General features: G+C 46.3%; 1 protein-coding gene across 5 annotated transcripts in view; it reads left to right on the top strand.

The window, feature by feature from the left end:
- Window positions 1-19,997, top strand: part of sulf1 (sulfatase 1) — a 121,542-nt gene that overhangs the window by 33,854 nt on the left and 67,691 nt on the right. For 2 of the 5 annotated variants that reach the window (XM_029755791.1, XM_029755794.1), the window contains one exon: window positions 19,469-19,632. The exons of 2 other annotated variants lie outside the window; for them this stretch is intronic. Coding sequence is in view for 1 of the 3 variants with exons in the window: in XM_029755789.1 (XP_029611649.1) it covers window positions 13,317-13,420 (104 nt within the window). In the remaining 2 variants the exon portion in view is untranslated. Of the gene's footprint in view, window positions 1-13,281; window positions 13,421-19,468; window positions 19,633-19,997 lie in introns of those variants that run through there. One more of the 5 variants, XM_029755789.1, reaches the window with a different exon arrangement.

The raw sequence follows: 19,997 nt of genomic DNA on the forward strand, positions 1-19,997 counted from the left end.
CGAGCCTTGTGAGTGGAGAGGAGAAGAGGGGAAGAAAAGAGAAGATGATAAGAGAATAGATGAGAAGATGGAACACATCCCGCTAGCTAGGCATGGCTGAACCTCTTTCATCCCATTCAGTCTGTTTGTTTCATAGACCGAGTGCAGCAGCAACCCTTCATCAGCTATACAGACAGACATGGACTGACCCTTATCTCTGGCCCTTTCTAGGTTAGTCTCAAATAGCACCCTATTCCCTATACTGTTTAGTGCACTACTTTGACCAGGGCTCATAGTACCCTATTTCTGGAATAGGGTGCTATTCCGGAGGTGTTCCTCCCAGACAAACAGATGTGTGTAATGACATCCCTCCTCTCCTCACCAGCCCTATTTAGACAAGACAAGTTGTTTTGTACACTGAGGGAGGGAGGTAAAGTGTGTATGCTCCAATACATGGTGTGTAGCTAGTCAAGGGTCTCCCAGCTTAGTCTCTTAATGGTTCCATTTCTGTCGTAGGAGGTTCGAAGGCATGTCTGAGGCTTTCTGTGATAAAAGGAAGAGTGGAAAGGCCCTGGATGGCAGGTACTGTAGCTTGGCCAAGTACATCCAGGACCTCTATGCCAGGCCCCCCCAAAAAAATTCTAAGACTCCAGCCACCCAAGACATTGACTGTTCTCTCTGCTACTGCACAACATGCGGTACCAGTGCACCAAGTCTGGAACCAACAGGACCCTGAACAGCTTCTACGCCAAGACATAAGACTTTTTAACAAGACTTCTAAATAGCTAATCAAATGGCTACCCAGACTACCTGCATTTACCCTTTTTTTTTTATTAACTCTCTCGCACTGACTCCATGCACACACACTGGACTCTAACCACACACTCACACATACTTACACTGACACCCCAACACACACATACACACACTACATACGCCCACACACACAACATGCGCACACATGCGTACAGATGCCTCCACACAAACACACGCTCACACCACATACACTGCTACAGCTCAGTCTATTATCTATCCTGTTGCCTAGTCACTTTACCGCTACCTATACATGTCTACCTGTACATTAGCTACCTAAATGACCTTGTACTACTGCACATCAACTCGGTACTAGTACTCCTTGTATATAGCCATGTTATTTTTACTCTTTATTGTTATTTGAAGTTCACTGTGTAATTATTCCTTGTCACTTATTTTAATCTTTATCTTTAACTCTGCATTGTTAGAAAAGGACCCATGAGTAAGCATTTTGCTGTTAGTCTACACCTGTTGTTTATGAAGCATGTGACAAATAAAATGTGATTTGATTTGAAAGAGGAGGAGAGAGGGGGGTAGACCCATTCCAAAACCAGGGGGAACGTGGGGCTACCAGGCCTAGTTGAGTCCATTAGTCGCATGTAGAGTTGACAGCCCCCCCCTTTCTCTCACTATCTCTCTCCTTTCTCTATCTCTCTAACATTCTCGCTTATTTTCTCCCTTTTCTCTCTCTTCTCTCTCTCTCTCTCTGTTAGTGGCATGTAGAGTTGACAGCCCCCCCCCCCCCACACACACACACACACACTTCCCAATAACACACAAGGCCAGACAAAGACCCCCAGACAGGAAGTGGGCTGCATCACATACCCTGTTTTTCTTTTTCTCCTTTCATTCTTGCACCATTCATCCTTGTCCAGCTCTTTCACTGTCTTACATACACTGACACTCCCTCCCTCTTTCAGTCTCTCACTCGTGTCCACCACACACCCACCTTCTCTCTCTCTATGTAGCATGAGTTGAGTCGCTCTCAGTCCTAATTGACAGAGAGAGAGAGGATCCAGAGGCCGAGGCTGAGACTATGAAACATGTCCCTTTGCATTAGACTTCAATTTTTGCATCCGAAAGGGAAAGGGGGACAGCTAATCAGTTGAACAACTGAATGCATTCACCTGAAATGTGTCTTCAGCATTTAACCAAAAACCTCAGAATCAAAGAGGTGCAGGGGGCTGCCTTAATCAACATCCATGCTATCAGTGCCCGGGGCTCAGGGGCAGAATGACAGGTTTTTACCTTGTCAGCTTGGGGATTCGATCCAGCAACCTTCCAGTCACTGGACCAATGCTCCTACCCTCCAGGCTGTCTGACGCCTAAAATGGAACCCTATTTTCCTCTACAGTGCACTACTTTTGACCAGGGCCCATAGGGAAACCCAGAGAGCTCTGGTCAAAAGTACTGCACTATATACAAGGAATAGGGTGTCATTTGGGACGTAGCCTGCAGGCTATGTTTCCCTACACTGTCTGACGGGTTGCAGTGACTGGTTAGAGTTCATTCATATCACGTTACTCTGCAACAGTTATTTTTACCATGCCAAACCCCCTCATAGCAGATCACACTCAGCACGATTTCAAATGCATTTTGCTTTTCAAAGCATTATTTCCATAAACTGTTTTGAGCTGGATATTCAAAGAAAATAAGGAGGAATCAAAATGGTCAATCGTTAAAGAGTTTACTTATACCAGTGTGTCCCGAACGGTAGGTTGCGGTTGAGTTTATCAAAGCTGTGGCAAGACAATAAATGAACTGGTGTAATGTAACACAACGTCATGAGGCTAATGTCTTACTTAGTGTTCCTACATGAGAGAAGTAGAATACACTGACACACATTGTGCAGGCTAGTGGGTTTATTATGCAAATGATGTGGGATATGTTGATTTGGATTCAAGCTATTGCAAAGGTGAGATATATATATATATATATTTAAAGGAAGTTAATCGTTCATGAATGTATCTCTGTGAGGAGAAGATGGTGTCCACTAACTGTATATGAACCACACCACACAGGAAGTGATTCTCTTTGAGGAAACTATTTGATCAAATCCAGGTAATTGAACCAAAAACATCCTGTTGAACAACTATCAAAATTAGGGCAGATTTGCATATCTGGTTGAATCCCTCCTGAGTTCAGAGCAGCACATCACACTTCATTACACACTAACTGCTTCCACACGCGGCAATGAGACAAGTGTCCAAAGAGCCTAGTTAAATAGCCAAGATGATAAAAAACAATGATTATTTTTCTTGGAAAAACATGACATTCCTTTGCACATACTGTATGCAGATGATGGACACACTTCTAGAACAATCTCTATTTCACAAGGAACTCTGTGTGGATATGTCCCAAATGGTTACCTATTCCCTATATAGTGCACTACTTTGACCAGAACCCTAAAGGAGTAATAAGAAATGATGTAATACTCTACTCCCCTTGTAGTACACTAATTTTACTCGATTCCCTTTGTAGTACACGACTACTACTACCAATGATTTCTATACACAGTGCATTCGGAAAGTATTCAGACCCCTTGACTTTTTCCAAATTTTATTTTGTTACAACCTTATTCTAAAATGTAATAAATCGTTTTTTTCCCCTCATGAATCTACACACAATACCCCATAATGACAAAGCAAAAAGTTTTCTTTTTTTTGACATTTTTGCAAATGTATAAAAAATGTAAAACTGAAATCACATTTATAAGTATTCATACCCTTTACTCAGTACTTTTTTGAAGCACTTTTGCCAGCGATTACAGCCTCGAATCTTCTTGAGTATGACGCTACAAGCTTGGTACACCTGTATTTAGGAAGTTTCTCCCATTCTTCTCTGCAAATCCTCTCAAGCTCTGTCAGGTTGGATGGGGAGCGTAGCTGCACAGCTATTTTTCAGGTCTCTCTAGAGATGTTCATTCGGGTTCAAGTCCAAGCTCTGGCTTGGCCACTCAAGGACATTCAGAGACTTGTCCCAAATTCACTCCTGGAAGGTGAACCTTCGCACCAGTCTGAGGTCCTGAGTGTTCTGGAGCGGGTTTTCATCGAGGATCTTTCTGTACTTTGCTCCGTTCATCTCTCCCTCAATCTTGACTAGTCTCCCTGCCACTGAAAAACATCCCCACAGCATGATGCTGCCACCACCATGATTCACCGTAGGGATGATGCCAGGTTTCCACCAGACGTGACGCTTGGCATTCAGGCCAAAGAGTTCAATCTTGGTTTCATCAGACCACAGAATCTTGTTTCTCATAGTCTGAGAGTCTTTTAGGTGCCTTTTAGCAAACTCCAAAGGGGGCTGTCATGTGCCTTTTACCGAGGAGTGGCTTCTGTCTGGACACTCTACCATAAGTGCCTGGTTGGTGGAGTGCTACAGAGATGGTGGTTATTCTGAAAGGTTCTCCCATCTCCACAGAAGAACTCTGGAGCTCTGTCAGAGTGACCATCCGGTTCTTGGTCATCTCCCTAAACAAAGCCCTTCTACCCCGATTGCTCAGTTTGGCCTAGAAACAGGATGCACCTGAGCTAAATTTCACATCTCCTAGCAAAGGCTTCAAATACTTATGAAAATAAGATATTTCTGTTTATTTTTTATATATTTTTTTTTCTGTTTTCGCTTTGTCAATATGGAGTATTGTGTGTAGATTGATTTTTGTTTAATCCGTTTTAGAATAAGGCTGTAACTTAACAAAATGTGGAAAAATGTGAAGGGGTCTGAATAGTTTCCGATTGAACAGTACACTAGATAACTGATAGAGGGCGCTGTGTTCCATCTTGGCACTCCCCCAACATTGTAAAAAATATTTTGTAACCTATAGAAATGCATTTATTAATGTCCTACTTTTGCCTCGTTTATTCTATTACAGACACCACATACTTTTAAATTATATTATGTGAGCTAAACATCATTACAAAATATATACAAAATAATCCTGAAAATATATATTTTAGATTACTGTTACTGTTGCCCCTACAACAACAAAAATGCTTAAATACATGTCATGTTGTCCTTGAAACATTTAATAAAAAATACTGTTGAATTCCATTTATTCCTGTGGAGGACTGCTGCCACTGAGGAGTGCCAATATGGCCGACCGGTGGCTTCAAAGTCTCTCATTGGCCAATGTATAGCATCAGCAATACAGGGTTTATATACATCATTGACTACTATACTACTACTAAAATACTACTTTTCCTCTTGCAGTACACCACAAAGCCCGTTAGACAACTGTTATCAAATTGTCACGTTCGTCGTAATGATTGGACCAAGGCGCAGCGTGAGTAGCGTTCCACATCTTTATTATAACGTGAAACTTCAGCAAAATACAAAAAACAATAAATGATCAAACGAAACATGAAGACAGTGAAGTGCAAATAGGCACCTACAAAAAAACAAGATCCCACAAAACACACTGGGGAAATGGCTGCCTAAATATGATCCCCAATCAGAGACAACGCTAAACAGCTGCCTCTGATTGGGAACCATACCAAGCACACGAACATAGAAATAACCAACATAGAACAACCCCAGTCACGCCCTAACCTACTACACCATAGAGAACCAAGGGCTCTCTATGGTCAGGGCGTGACACAAATTATGGGCCTGAACCAGTTGTTGGGTTGTGACTCTAGCTTAGATTAAAAATTGAGTTATATTATGTTGCTTATCTGGTGGGTTCCAGGGCAGTTAGAATCAGGTAGAGATGAAGAGATCAGGCGATAACCTCTCTGTGGGTAGAGGTAAGCAGATCAAAGACATTCTAACCCACCAGATGAGTGACAGCCATGTAATGACCAGGGCCCACAGGGCATACCCCAAGGCACTCTGGGATACGAGAACCACCGTCTGGGGATGCGTCACAAATGGCACACTGTTCCTTATTGTGCACTACTTTTGACCAGAGCCCTATGGGAATAGGGTGCCATTTGGGGCACAGACAGGCAGACCATGGGAGGACGGGCTGAATCAGTGGTTCCCTAACTTGATTTGACACATTTTAATATGAGGATGAGACTAATTCCTATCAGGAATATTAGATATTGATCTTGGTATGTGAGAACAGTCCTGATATTGATCTTTGTATATGAGAACAGTCCTGACATTGATCTTGGTATATGAGAACAGTCTGGATATTGTGTAAATATTTAGCCTATATACAGTATTTGTGGTTTTTGTCTTCACGTAGAAGAAACCGAGGCCTGCAGACTGACAAGAAGCTTTGGTCCCTGTAACAGATGCTGCCGCACATACACAACCACATGCGTGTGTGTGTTGTGTCATACTGTACGTGTAAAGCCACGTGCGTGTGTGTTAGTGGGGAACATGCGCGTAGAAGCAGGCGGGTGGCGTGAGCAGGGCTCTCTACATGCGTGTGCAGCGTGTTCAGCTGTCGCCCAGGACCCGGGGGCACATTAGGAATTCACTACGGTAGCTTCATCCCTCCCTCCCCTCACCCTTCCTCCGGAGCGATCCCGGTGTGTTTGTCTGCATGTGACCCCACCGGAGCTTCAGGGTCCTGGGAACCAGCGAGGGGACCAGGGCCACTGATAAATATAGACTTAGAAGGGTATTATTAGGAACTACCGTACACACACCAACTCTACAGCAATGTCACCTTGGCTTATCCAACTACATCCGCCACTGACCAATTTGGCTTGCCCCCCATCATCCTCTGGGTGTCACTTTGTGTTACACCTTGTGTTACAAGCTGACAGACACTCAAAGCATGCATCATTCAGCTAGCACTTTGATCCTGGTGCCTCCCAAATGGCCCCCTATTTTTTTTTTTTTAAGTAACTTTTATTTAACCTAAGCAAGTCAGTTAGGAACAAATTCTTATTTACAATGACGGCCTACCCCGGCCAAACCCTCCCCTAACCCGGACGGCGCTGGGCCAATTGTGCGCTGCCCTGTGGGACTCCCAATCACGGCCGGTTGTGATACCCTGGCTCGAATCCAGGCTGTGTCTGTAGTGACGCCTCTAGCATTGAGATGCAGTGCTTAGACCACTGCGCCACTTTTGACCAGGCCAGAGAATAGGGTGCCACTTGGGATGCAGATCCGGTCCTCTTCTCGACACCTGACACCAAGCAGAGCCCACCATACCACCCGCCTGCCGTCCAGTCCTAGAGCAGGGCGTTAGTGTGACGTTAGCATTCAGTACTCCATGTGTAGAACAAGATAGGCTAATGTCACTCAGGTCTGTACATTCAAGTCTGCATTCCAACCCCCCCTTTCTTTTCTGTTTCTCTCCCTCCGTCCCTCTCTCTCCCTCTCCTGTCTTAGCTTCTCCTCATTGACGTAAAGCTAGGAACAGGACTATGACACCATGTGTGTCTCATTCAGGAGGTAATGAATGGGGCTAGTGAACCGAGTAGCCCCCCAAAATTGCCTGCACCTGCAACAAGCCCCACAGAGGGGTGAGGAGGCTGGGGGAAGAGGGGATGAGGCTAGTTGAAACGGTCATATCCAGGGGCTGGGGTGTTTTGGAGTTGGGGGTCTGAGTTTGTGGGGGGGGGTTGTTGGGGCTTGGTGTGTGGAGGAAGAGCAGGGGTGGGGGTTGAGCTGGGGGTGGGGTTGAAGCTGGAGGGATTCCCCTAGAGGTAGTTGGGGAGGAGAGAGAATACCAGGGAAAGTTGTGATGATATGAGGCTGAATCTGTGTCCCACATGGCACCCTTCTCCCTACATAGTGCAGTATTTTTGTCCCCTGAGAGAAGTAGTGTTGAGTGGGAGGGAGGGAGGGAGCGAAGGAAGGAGGGAGGTGGAGAAGTAGTGTTGGGTGGGAGGGATGGAGGGAGCAAAGGAGGGAGGGAGTCGGAGAAGTAGTGTTGGGTGCCGTTGGTCTAATTTAGCCATCTGTTGGGCCATATCACAGTTTTTTCTCTCACTCCATCTCTCAATTCAATTCAAAGGGCTTCATTGGCATGGGAAACATATGCTTACATTGCCGAAGCAAGTGAAATAGATAATAAACAAAAATTAAACGAATGATAAACATTACACTCACAAATGTTCCAAAGGAATAGAGACATTTCAGATTGTCATATTAAATCAACTGAGTAGCCCCCCAAATCAAATACAATTTTATTTGTCACATTTGCCGAATACAACAGGTGTGAAATGCTTACTTACGAGCCCTTAACCAACAATGCAGTTCTAGAAATAGTTGATAAAATATTTACTAAATAAATTAAAGTAAAAAATGTAATAAAAAGTTACATGATAAAAGGACAACAATAACAGGGCTATATACAGGAGGTACCGGTACTAAGGCAATGTGCGGGGGGGTAGAGGTTAGTCGAGGTAATTTGTACATGTAGGTTGGGGTAAAGTGACTATGCATAGATAATAAACAGCAAGTAGCAGCGGTGTAAAAACAAGGGGGGGGGGGGGGGGGGGGGTCAATGTAAATAGTCCAGGTGGCCATTTGATTAATTGTTCAGTAGTCTTATGGCTTGGGGGTAGAAGCTGTTAAGGAGCCTTTTGGACCTAGACTTGGTGCTCCGGTACCGCTTGCTGTGCGGTAGCAGAGAGAACAGTCTATGACTAGGGGGGCTGGAGTCTTTGACAATTTTTGGGGCCTTCCTCTGACAACACCTAGTATATAGGTTCTGGATGGCAGGAAGCTTGGCCCCAGTTTTGTATTGGGCCGTACGCACTACCCTCTGTAGCGCCTTAGCGGTCGAATGCCAAGCAGTTGCCATACCAGGCGGTGATCATCCCGGAAACCCTAGACCCACTCCAATTCGCATACCGCCCCAACAGATCCACAGATGACGGGATTCTCTTGATGGTGCAGCTGTAGAACCTTTGAGTATCTGGGGACCCATGCCAAATATATTCTGTCTCTTGAGGGAGAAAAGGTGTTGTCGTGCCCTCTTCACAGCTGTCTTGGTGTGTTTGGACCATAATAATTTGTTGTTGATGTGAAACTCTCGACCCGCTCCACTACAGCCCCATCGATGTTAATGGGGCCTGTTCAGCCTTCCTTTTCCTATAGTCCACGATCATCTCCTTTGTCTTGCTCACATTGAGGGAGAGGTTGGTATCCTGGCACCACACTGCCAGGTTTCTGACCTCCTCCCTAGAGGCTGTCTCATCGTTGTTGGTGATCAGGCTTACCACAGTTGTGTCGTCAGCCAACTTAATGATGGTGTTGGAGTTGTGCTTGGCCACACAGTCGTGGGTGAATAGGGAGTACAGGAGGGTAATAAGCACGCACCCCTGATGGGCCCCAGTGTTGAAGCTCAGCGTGCAAGATGTGTTGTTGCCTACCCTTACCACCTGGGGGCGGCCCGTCAGGAAGTCCAGGATCCAGCTGCAGAGGGAGGTGTTTAGTCCCAGGGTCCTTAGCTTAGTGATGAGCTTTGTGGTCACTATGCTGTTGAACACTGAGCTGTAGTCAATGAACAGCATTCTCACATAGGTGTTCCTTTTGTCCAGGTGGGAAAGGGCAGTGTGGAGTGCAATTGAGATTGCGTCATCTGTGGATCTTTTGGGGCGGTAGGCGAATTGGAGTGGGTCTAGGGTTTCCGGGATGATGGTGTTGATGTGAGCCTTGACCAGCCTTTCAAAGTATTTCATGGCTACAGACATGAGTGCTATGGGTCGGTAGTCATTTAGGCAGATTACCTTTGCATTCTTGGGCACAGCAATTATGGTGGTCTGCTTGAAACATGTAGGTATTACAGACTCGGTCAGGAAGAGGTTGAAAATGTCAGTGAAGACACTAGTATGTGTCACACCCTGATCTGTTTCACCTGTCCTTGTTATTGTCTCTTGTTTTCCCCAGTGTATTTATCCCTATGTTTCCTGTTGCTCTGTGCCAGTTCGTCTTGTATGTTCCAAGTCAACCAGCGTTTTGTCCCATACCCCTGCCTTTGCTATTCTCCTTTGTCTAGTCCTCCCGGTTTTGACCCTTGCCTGTTCTGGACTCTGTACCCGCCTGCCTGACCATTCTGCCTGCCTTGACCTCGAGCCTGTCTGCCACTCTGTACCTCCTGGACTCTGAACTGGTTTTGAACTTTTGCCTGTCCACGACCATTCTCTTGCCTACTCCTTTATGGATTATTAAACATCTTAAACTCCAACCATCTGCCCCCTGTGTCTGCATCTGGGTCTCGCCTGGTGTCGTGATAGTACGAACTGGCCATGACAGACCCAGCAGACATGGACCAGATTCGCCACACTGTCTCCCTGCAGGGAGCCACCATTGGGAGACAAGAGGAGCTGTTACAGGACCTTCTGGAAGGGCTTCGTTCTCTGACAGAATGCCACGACCAAGGGTTTAAGGCTACTATGGAGCTACTTACGGAGTTAACTCCTAGGTTGTCTGCCATCCCTGAGAGACCCCAACCTCCCAGTGCATTTTTTCCTTTTAGTGGTGAGTTGGTACAGCCTACCCCGGTTCCCCGAGAACCCCGCTTACCTCCTCCAGAGGAATATTCTGGAGAGCCTGGTTCCTGTTGTGGCTTTCTTTCTCAGTGCTCGCTTATTTTTGAGCTACAATCATCTTCGTTCCCTTCGGACCGATTGAAGATAGTGTATATTATTACGCTAATGTCGGGAAGGGCGCTCTCCTGGGCCACGGCTGTTTGGGGGCAGCAATCCACCCTTTGTTGTAATCTGGAGGAATTCATGGCGGAGGTGAGGAAGGTATTCAAGCTTCCGGTATCCGGGAGAGAGGCGGCCAGTAAACCTCTTGATTTATATCAAATCTCCTGTAGTGTGGCAGACTACTCGGTTGATTTCCGCACGTTGGTCGCCGAGAAAGCCTAGAATCCAGAGTCTCTCTTCGATACCTTTCTTCATGGATTTTCCAAGGTAGTAAAAGATGAGCTAGCTGCTCGGGAATTGCCGGTGGATCTCAACTCCCTCATCGCCCTAACCATTAAAATTGATGGACGCTAAACCTTCAAGCAGCACAGCCTTCCCCCAGACGTCTTCCTCATGATGTCAACAAGGCTTCGGATGTTTCTGTCATTCCCACTGAGTACCATGACCTACTTGAAGTTTTCAGTAAGGCACGTGCAACTTCCCTACCCCCGCACCGTCCTTATGATTGTGCCATTTATCTTCTTCCAGGTACCACACCACCTTGGGGTCGGCTATATTCTCTATCCGGGCTGGAGACCAAGGCTATGGAGAAGTACATAGAGGAGTCTCTGGCTACTGGAGCCGTCCGTCTGCATCTCCTGCTGGCGCAGGGTTTTTCTTTGTGGAGAAGAAGGACAAGACCCTGCATCCGTGCATGAACCTCTCCGGGGGGCCACCATTTTTTCCAAGTTGGACCTTCGGAATGCCTACCACCTGGTTCGGATACGTGAAAGGGACGAGTGGAAGACAGCCTTCAACACAGCCGGCGGACATTATGAGTATCAGGTCATGTCGTTTGGACTCCCCAACGCCCCCGCTGTCTTTCAGGCTTTGGTAAACGATGTGCTCCGGACATGCTCAATCGTTTTGTGTTCGTCTACCTTAACGACATCCTGTTTTTTTCCCAGTCTGCCCAAGAACATGTTCTTCATGTCAAGCAGTTCCTTCAGCGCCTCCTGGAGAACCAACTGTTTGTGAAAGCCGAGAAGTGTGAGTTCCACCGCTCTACTATCACCTTTCTGGGATATGTCATCGCTGAGGGTAATGTCCAGATGGATCCTGGAAAGGTGAAAGCAGTGGTGGATTGGCCTCAACCTACGCCCAGGGTGTAGTGGCAACATTTCCTAGGATTTGCAAACTTCTACCCCCATTTCATTCAGGGTTACAGCACCCTGGTGGGCCCCCTCTCTGCACTCACTTCTCCCAATGTACCGTTCAAATGGTCTTCTGCCATCAACAAAGCCTTTGTGGACCTGAAGCATCGGTTCACAACAGCACCCATCCTCATCCATCCGAACCCGTCGCGTAAAGTTGTGGTTGAGGTGGATGCATCTGATGTTGGAGTGGGGGCCATCCTGTCCCAGCGATCTGCCCAGGAACAAAAGCTTCATCCCTGTGCCTTCCTGTCCCATTGTCTCAATTCTGCAGAGAGGAACTACAACATAGGCAACCGAGAACTCGTGGCGGTCAAGATGGCGTTGGAAGTGTGGAGGCACTGGCTGGAAGGAGCAGAACAGCCATTCTTGGTCTGGACCAACCATAAAAATCTGGAATATCTCCGTACAGCCAAGCGCCTTAACTCTAGGCAGGCCCGGAGGGCTCTGTTGTTTACCAGATTCAACTTCACCATTTCCTACCGCCCAGGGTCCAAAAATGTGAAGCCTGACGCTCTCTCTCACCTATATAGTTCCTCTGCCACACCCTCGGTCACCGAAACCATTCTCCCTAACACATGCCTAGCAGCCACTGTGGATTGGGGTATTGAGACCCTGGTTCACAAGGCACAGCGCTCCCAGCCTGGACCTGAAGGGGGCCCGGCCAACCGGCTGTTTGTCCCCAACTCATTCCAGTCCAGGGTCCTGGAATGGGCTCATTCCTCCAGGTTAACCTGTCATCCTGATTTCCGCCGTCCCTAGCCTTCCTTCGACAACATTTCTGGTGGCCCACAATGGTTCCTGACATCTCTGCCTTCGTTGCAGCATGTACGGTGTGTGTCCAGAACAAGACTCCATGGCAAGCTCCTTCTGGCCTTCTTAAGCCTCTACCGGTCCCTCATCGTCCCTGGTCCCATATCTCTCTGGACTTTGTCACTGGACTTCCCCCGTCTGATGGCAACACCGTCATTCTGACAGTGGTGGATTGGTTTTCTAAGGCCGCTCATTTCATCCCTCTCCCTAAACTACCCTCTGCCAAGGAAACGGCCCAGCTTATGGTGCAGCACGTCTTCCGGATCCATGGTCTCCCGGTGGATATGGTTTCCGACCGCAGTCCTCAATTCTCATCTCTGCTTTGGAAGGCGTTCTGCAGCCTTATTGGGGCATCTGCCAGTCTATCCTCCGGATTCCATCCCCAATCAAACGGCCAGTCGGAGCGAGCTAATCAGTACCTGGAGACCATCTTAAGATGACTGGTCTCAACCAACCCCACTACCTGGAGCCGTCAACTGGTCTGGGTGGAGTATGCCCGGAACACCCTTCCCTGTTCTGCCACGGGACTCTCCCTTTTCGAGTGCTCCATGGGGTATCAGTCTCCACTCTTCCCTGAACAAGAGCAGGAGGTCAGCGTACCCTCGGCCCAGATGTTTGTCCGCCGCTGTCGACGTACCTGGAGAAGAGCCAGGGCGGCTATTTTCAAGACCAACTCCAGGTATCGTCGACAAGCGGACCGTCGCCGGACCCCAGCTCCCTGCTACCGCATTGGGCAGAGGGTATGGCTTTCCACTCAGGATCTGCCCCTTCGGGTAGAGTCCCGCAAACTGTCTCCCCATTTCATTGGTCCACTGCTGTCTTTCTTGTGTTACCCCGTACCCTCCATATTCACCCTACCTTCCATGTGTCTAGGATTAAGCCCTGTGTCTCACAGTCCTTTGTCTTCTGTCCCCCCCCAGTGGGTCATCGATGGCCAGACAGCGTATACGGTGAGATGCCTGAGATGCCTGAGGGTTTGACCACGGGGCAGGGGTCCCTGCTAAAGACATCCTGGACCTGGCCCTCATTGCCGATTTTCACAGCTGACAGTTATGCCAGGTATGCGCCCAGGTAGGACGCCAGGTAGTTTCCCTAGGGGGGGGTATTGTCACACCCTGATCTGCTTCACCTGTCCTTGTTATTGTCTCCACCCCCTCCAGGTGTCGCTTGTTTTCACCAGTGTATTTATCCCTGTGTTTCCTGTCTCTCTATGTCAGCTCGTCTTGTATGTTCCAAGTCAACAAGCGTTTTGTCCCATACTCCTGCCTTTGCTATTCTCCTTTTTCTAGTCCTCCTGGTTTTGACCCTTGCCTGTTCTGGACTCTGTACCTGCCTGCCTTGACCTCGAGCCTGTCTGCCACTCTGTACCTCCTGGACTCTGAACTGGTTTTGACCTTTTGCCTGTCCACGACCATTCTCTTGCCTACTCCTTTTTGGATTACTAAACATCTTAAACTCCATCCATCTGCCTCCTGTGTCTGCATCTGGGTCTCGCCTTGTGTCATGATAATTATGTCTATATACAGTGTTGTAATGATGTACAAAAGGGAAAATAAACATATAGGTTGTATTTACGTTGGTGTTTGTTCCTCACTAGTTGCCCTTTTCTTGTGGCAACAGGTCACAATCTTTCTGCTGTGATGGCACACTGTGGTATTTCCCCCTAAAGATATGCAAGTTTATCAAAATTGGATTGTATGCAGTTATTTTAGCCAATATAGATGCTGTTCACCAATTCCTTTAGCAGAGGGTGAGAGAGAGAAAGAGTATTTATATTCTCGACAGCTCTTTCTAATATTTCTACATTACATTTTAGTTAACTATTTATACACACCGCATATTTATTCATATACTGGTTTCTTGACATAGCTCACTTTAATATATCTACTGTTGTACATATAATTCTTAGTATATCTGGTGTAAATTCTCCGGCTATACTATACATACGTATAGATTGCATTTTTTTTTACTGCTACAGTGCTCTTTGGGTTGTTAATTGTATTCGTTCTGATATTTCTTCATTTCTTTCTTTTTACTTTTTGGATAATGTGTGTATGGTTTGTATTGCTAGCTCTTACTGCCGTGTTGGAGCTAGAAACACAAGCATTTTGCTACACCTTCGATAACCTCTTCAAATGTTTGTATGCGACCAATTTCATTTTGATCGAACAACAGGTATGAATGGAACACTGCTAGGGAATGCAAATATGTCCACTTAGAAGCCTTTGTTTCATGTTTTACACCACTGACGAAATAACTCCATGTGTTCCTCTATAAATCAAATTTTATTTGTCACTTGCGCCGAATACAACAGGTCATAGACCTTACAGTGAAATGCTTACTTGCAAGCCCTTTAAATGCTTTAAAAATAAGTGTTAAGTAAAAAAATATCAAATAAAAGTAACAAATAATTAAACAGCAACAGTTAAATAAAAACCGAGGATATATACAGGGGGTACCGGTACAGAATCAATGTGCGGGGGAACCGGTTAGTCGAGGTAATTGAGGTAGTATGTACATGTAGGTGGAGGTTAAGTGACTATGCATAGATAATAAACAGAGAGTAGCAGTAGCATAAAAGAGGGGTCTGGGTAGCCCTTTGATTAGCTGTTCAGGAGTCTTATGGCTTGGGGGTAGAAGCTGTTAAGAAGTCTTTTGGACCTAGACTTGGCACTCCGGTACCGCTTGCCATGCGGTAGCAGAGAGAACAGTCTATGACTACTGTGGCTGGAGTCTTTGACCATTTTTGGGGCTTTCCTCTGACAGGAAGGCCCCTGTTTGTGAACAGAGCCCCAGGACCAGCTTGCTTAGGGGGACTCTTCTACAGGTCCATCTCTCTGTAGGTAATGGCTTTGTTATGGAAGGTTTGGGAATCACTTCCTTTTAGGTGGTTGAATGTAACGTCTCTCTCTCCCCTGCCCTCTTTTTAACTTAAAGTGATTGCTGTGTGTGTGTATATAGTCACTTTGTGTTAGTACTGTGTTGGATGTGTATTAACCCAGCAGTGGTAACCCTTTGATACCCTGCTGAAAGATGATCAAGATCCTCATTGAGTTAACCCTTAATGGATCAATGAGAAAAACAATGGGGTGTGAGAGACCCATTGACACCTACTGTATTGCAAGGAAGTGTGAGTAGGTTGCTTAGAAAGACATTCATCTTCATTTAAAGTACATTGACTACATGTCTTAAAGACATTCATCTAGGTCTGTTCATTTGATTGTGTCGGAAATCTAGATATAATGGGACTTGGAAGTCTTTACTAAAGGCAGATAGGTGTGGAAAGGTGAGATCTGCTACTTGCACTCAATAGAACCCTTCATTATCAGGGATTGTTCATTGATAGCTCTCTCTTTCTCCCTCTCTTTCTCTCTCCCTCTTTCTTTTCTTCCTTCATTCCACCTCTCTTGTTCTCTCAGTCTAGCTCTCTTCCCCTCTCTCCCACTCTTGCTCCCTCCCCACCTCCTATTCAAATCAAGGGCTTTATTGGCATGGGAAACATACAGTTGAAGTCGGAAGTTTAAATACACTTAGGTTGGAGTCATTAAAACTCGTTTTTAAACCACTCCACAAATTTCTTGTTAATAAACTATAGTTTTGGCAAGTCGGTTAAGACATGTTTCCAACAATTGTTTACAGACCAATTATTACACTTATAATTCACTGTATCACAGTTCCAGTGGGTCAGAAGTTTACATACACTAAAATTATGTCATGGCTTTAGAAGCTTCTGATAGGCTAATTAACGTAATTTTAGTCAATTGGAGGTGTACCTGTGGATGTATTTCAAGGCCTACCTTCAAACTCAGTGCCTCTTTGCTTGACATCATGGGAAAATCTAAAGAAATCAGCCAGGACCTCAGAAAAAAAATTGTAGACCTCCACAAGTCTGGTTCATCCTTGGGAACAATTTCCAAATGCCTGAAGGTACCATGTCCATCTGTACCAACAATAGTACACAAGTATAAACACCATGGGACCATAAACACCATCAATCCCAGAACAACAGCAAAGGACCTTGTGAAGATGCTGGAGGAAACAGGTACAAAAGTATCTATATACACAGTAAAACGAGTCCTATATCGACATAACCTGAAAGGCCGCTCAGCAAGGAAGAAGCCACTGCTAAAAAACTGCCATAAAAAAGCCAGACTATGGTTTGCAACTGCACATGGAGACAAAGATCGTACTTTTTGGAGAAATGTCCTCTGGTCTGATGAAACAAAAATAGAACTGTTTGGCCATAATGACCATCGTTATGTTTGGAGGAAAAAGGGGGAGGCTTGCAAGCCGAAGAACACCAACCCAACCGTGAAGGATGGGGGTGGCAGCATCATGTTGTGGGCGTGCTTTGCTGCAGGAGGGACTGGTGCACTTCACAAAATAGATGGCATCATGAGGCACGAAAATTATGTGCATATATTGAAGCAACATCTCTAGACATCAGTCAGGAAGTTAAAGCTTGGTCGCAAATGGTGCTTCCAAATGGACAATGACCCCAAGCATACTTCCAAAGTTGTGGCAAAATGTCTTAAGGACAACAAAGTCAAGGTATTGGAGTGGCCATCACAAAGCCCTGACCTCAATCCTATAGAAAATTAGTGGGCAGAACTGAAGAAGCGTGTGTGAGCAAGGAGGCCTACAAACCTGACTCAGTTACACCAGCTCTGTCAGGAGGAATGGGCCAAAATTCACCCAACTTATTGTGGGAAGCTTGTGGAAGGCTACCCGAAACGTTTGACCCAAATTAAACAATTTAAAGGCAATGCTACCAAATACTAATTGAGTGTATGTAAACTTCTGACCCACTGGGAATGTGACGAAAGAAATACAAGCTGAAATAAATCATTTTCTCTACTATTATTCTGACATTTCACATTCTTAAAATAAAGTGGTGATCTAACTGACCTAAGACAGGGAATTTTTACTAGGATTAAATGTCAAGAGTTGTGAAAAACTGAGTTTAAATGTATTTGGTTAAGGTGTATGTAAACTTCCGACTTCAACTGTATGTTAACATTGCCAAAGCAAGTGAAAAAGATAATAAACAAAAGTGAAATATACAATAAAAATGAACAGTAAACATTTCACTCACAGAAGTTCCGAAAGAATGAAGACATTTCAAATGTATTATTACATACAGTGTTGTAGCAATGTGCAAATAGTTGAAGTACAAAAGGAAAAACAAATTGCCCTTTTCTTTTGGCAACGTGTCACCAATCATGCTGCTGTGATGGCACACTGTGGTATTTCACCCAGTAGATATGGGAGTTTATCAAAATTGGGTTTGTTTTCGGATTCTTTGTGGATCTGTGTAATCTGAGGGAAGTATGTGTCTCTAATATGGTCATACATTTGGCAGGAGGTTAGGAAGTGCAGCTCAGTTTCCACCTCATTTTTGTGGGCAGTGTGCACATAGCCTGTCTGCCTACGAGTCTGCCTACGGCGGCCTCTCTCAATAGCAAGGCTATGCTCACTGAGTCTATACATAGTCACAGATTTTCTTAAGTTTGGGTCAGTCACAGTGGTCAGGTATTCTGCAACTGTGTACTCTCTGTTTAGGGCCAAATAGCATTCTAGATAGCTCTGTTTTTTAGTTAATTCTTTCCAATGTGTCAAGTAAGTATCTTTTTGTTTTCTCATGATTTGGTTGGGTCTAATTGTGTTGCTGTCCTGGGGCTCTGGGGTCTGTTTGTGTTTGTGAACAGAGCCTCAGGACCAGCTTGCTTAGGGGACTCTTCACCAGATTCATCTCTCTGTTGCTGATGTCTTTGTTATGGAAGATTTGGGAATCGCTTCCTTTTAGGTGGTTGTAGAATTTAACGTCTCTCTCTCTTGCTCTCTCCCCCCTGCCCTCTTTTTAACTGAAGGTGATAGCTGTGTGTGTGTGAGAGAGAGATGATGATTTATCACACTGAGGTGTGAGGGCTGTAGCCTGATCTGCTCTCTGCCCCTGTGTGTGTCTGTCTGCAGATGTTGCTAGCTAGTGCTTTAGTGCTAACGGTTGTCACGCCATGGAGCCAACTGAACCTAAAGCTTTATTAGTTTGATTCCCTACAACACAAACTCTGAGTGGGACAGGGGGGAGGGGTAGAAAACAGGACATGGGGAGAAGGGAGAGAGGTGGAAGGGGAGAGGGGGGAGGGGAGAAGGGGGATAGGTGGGTAGGGCTGGGAGGGGAGAAGGGGGGTAGGGCTGGTGGGGAGGGGAGAAGGGGGATAGGTGGGTAGGGCTGGGAGGGGAGAAGGGGGGTAGGGCTGGTGGGGAGGGGAGAAGGGGGATAGGTGGGTAGGGCTGGGAGGGGAGAAGGGGGGTAGGGCTGGTGGGGAGGGGAGAAGGGGGATAGGTGGGTAGGGCCGGGAAGGGAGGGGGAAGGGGAGAAGGGGGAGAGGGTGGTGGCTCGTCAGGGGCTTAGGGGAAATATGGGGTTGCCACTGTACATGAGTGTGAAAGGGTGTGTGTGTGTGTTTCCAGGTATCTTTTGGAATTCCGGGGAGCTCTGTGAACAAAAACTGTTCAGTTGACAGTGCATTTTTTGTCAACTGTCACAATCATTTTTCATTCTTTCTCTCTCTGCCTCTCTGCCCTGTATCTCTCTCTCTCTGTCCCTCCCTCTCACTCTACTCTCACTCTGTCCCCCCTCTCACTCTACTCTCCCTCTCCCCCCCCTCACTCTACTCTCACTCTCTGTCCCTCCATGTCACTCTCTGTCCCCCCCCTCTCACTCTACTCTCCCTCTGTCCCCTCCCTCTCTCTCCAACACACAAACACACACTCTCACTCTCTCTTTCCCTCTCAGGTTACTGTGGCTAGGGGCTTTCTCTACTTGTGTCTCTCCCATAGTGTGTGTGTGTCTCTCCCCTCTCCACTCTCCCTCCTATGTCCTTGTCCCTGCCTCCTGGCAGCAAGGAGCCACCCAGTAGCCAGCCTACAGAGAGCTGTGATTGGTTAGGGTGGAGTGGGACTGGACTAGAGGAGGCGGTAGGTCTGCTCTGCCTCTCTGCTCAGGGACGTGTCTCAACAGATGGTTGGGGTTAAAGAGTGTTATCACATCGTAGAGAGGATTAGAGCTGAGAGGTTGTCCTCTTCTTCTTCTCCTTCTTCCAGAGGAGCTGAGCTGTGTGGTCCACCTCTCCTCTCCACTACTCTACCACCAAGACCAGAACTCTGCATGAGAACAAGAAGAGAAGAGGAGACGGGGAGAGAAAAAAAATATCCTTATCCTTCTTTCTCACACTCTCACTCCAGCACTCTGCTCTCTTGCCTTCCAGGTACTGTGAAATGTTTTCTTTGTCACTTTCATTCACCTTCTATTTCTCTTTTTCAGTCTTTTTATGCTTCCAGGTTTCTTTCTGCTGTTAGAGCTCTAGTTTACCCAGTAGAGTCTAGAGAGTTTAAAGGTGAGAGAGACACAGTCAAACACCGCTCTCTTTCTCGGTCTGTTGGCAGTGATTTATGGCAGCGCGCAGAGATGTGCTTCTGTTCACTGAGAGACAGAGTCGTTTCACAGGCGCTCTACTCAGCACAAGACTGTGTGTGTGTGTGTGTGTGTGTGTGTGTGTGTGTGTGTGTGTGTGTGTGTGTGTGTGTGTGTGTGTGTGTGTGTGTGTGTGTGTGTCGCAGAACTTCAGAGTTT

Source organism: Salmo trutta, chromosome 6 (genome assembly GCF_901001165.1).
Source record: "Salmo trutta chromosome 6, fSalTru1.1, whole genome shotgun sequence".
Classification (NCBI taxonomy): Eukaryota; Metazoa; Chordata; class Actinopteri; order Salmoniformes; family Salmonidae; genus Salmo; species Salmo trutta.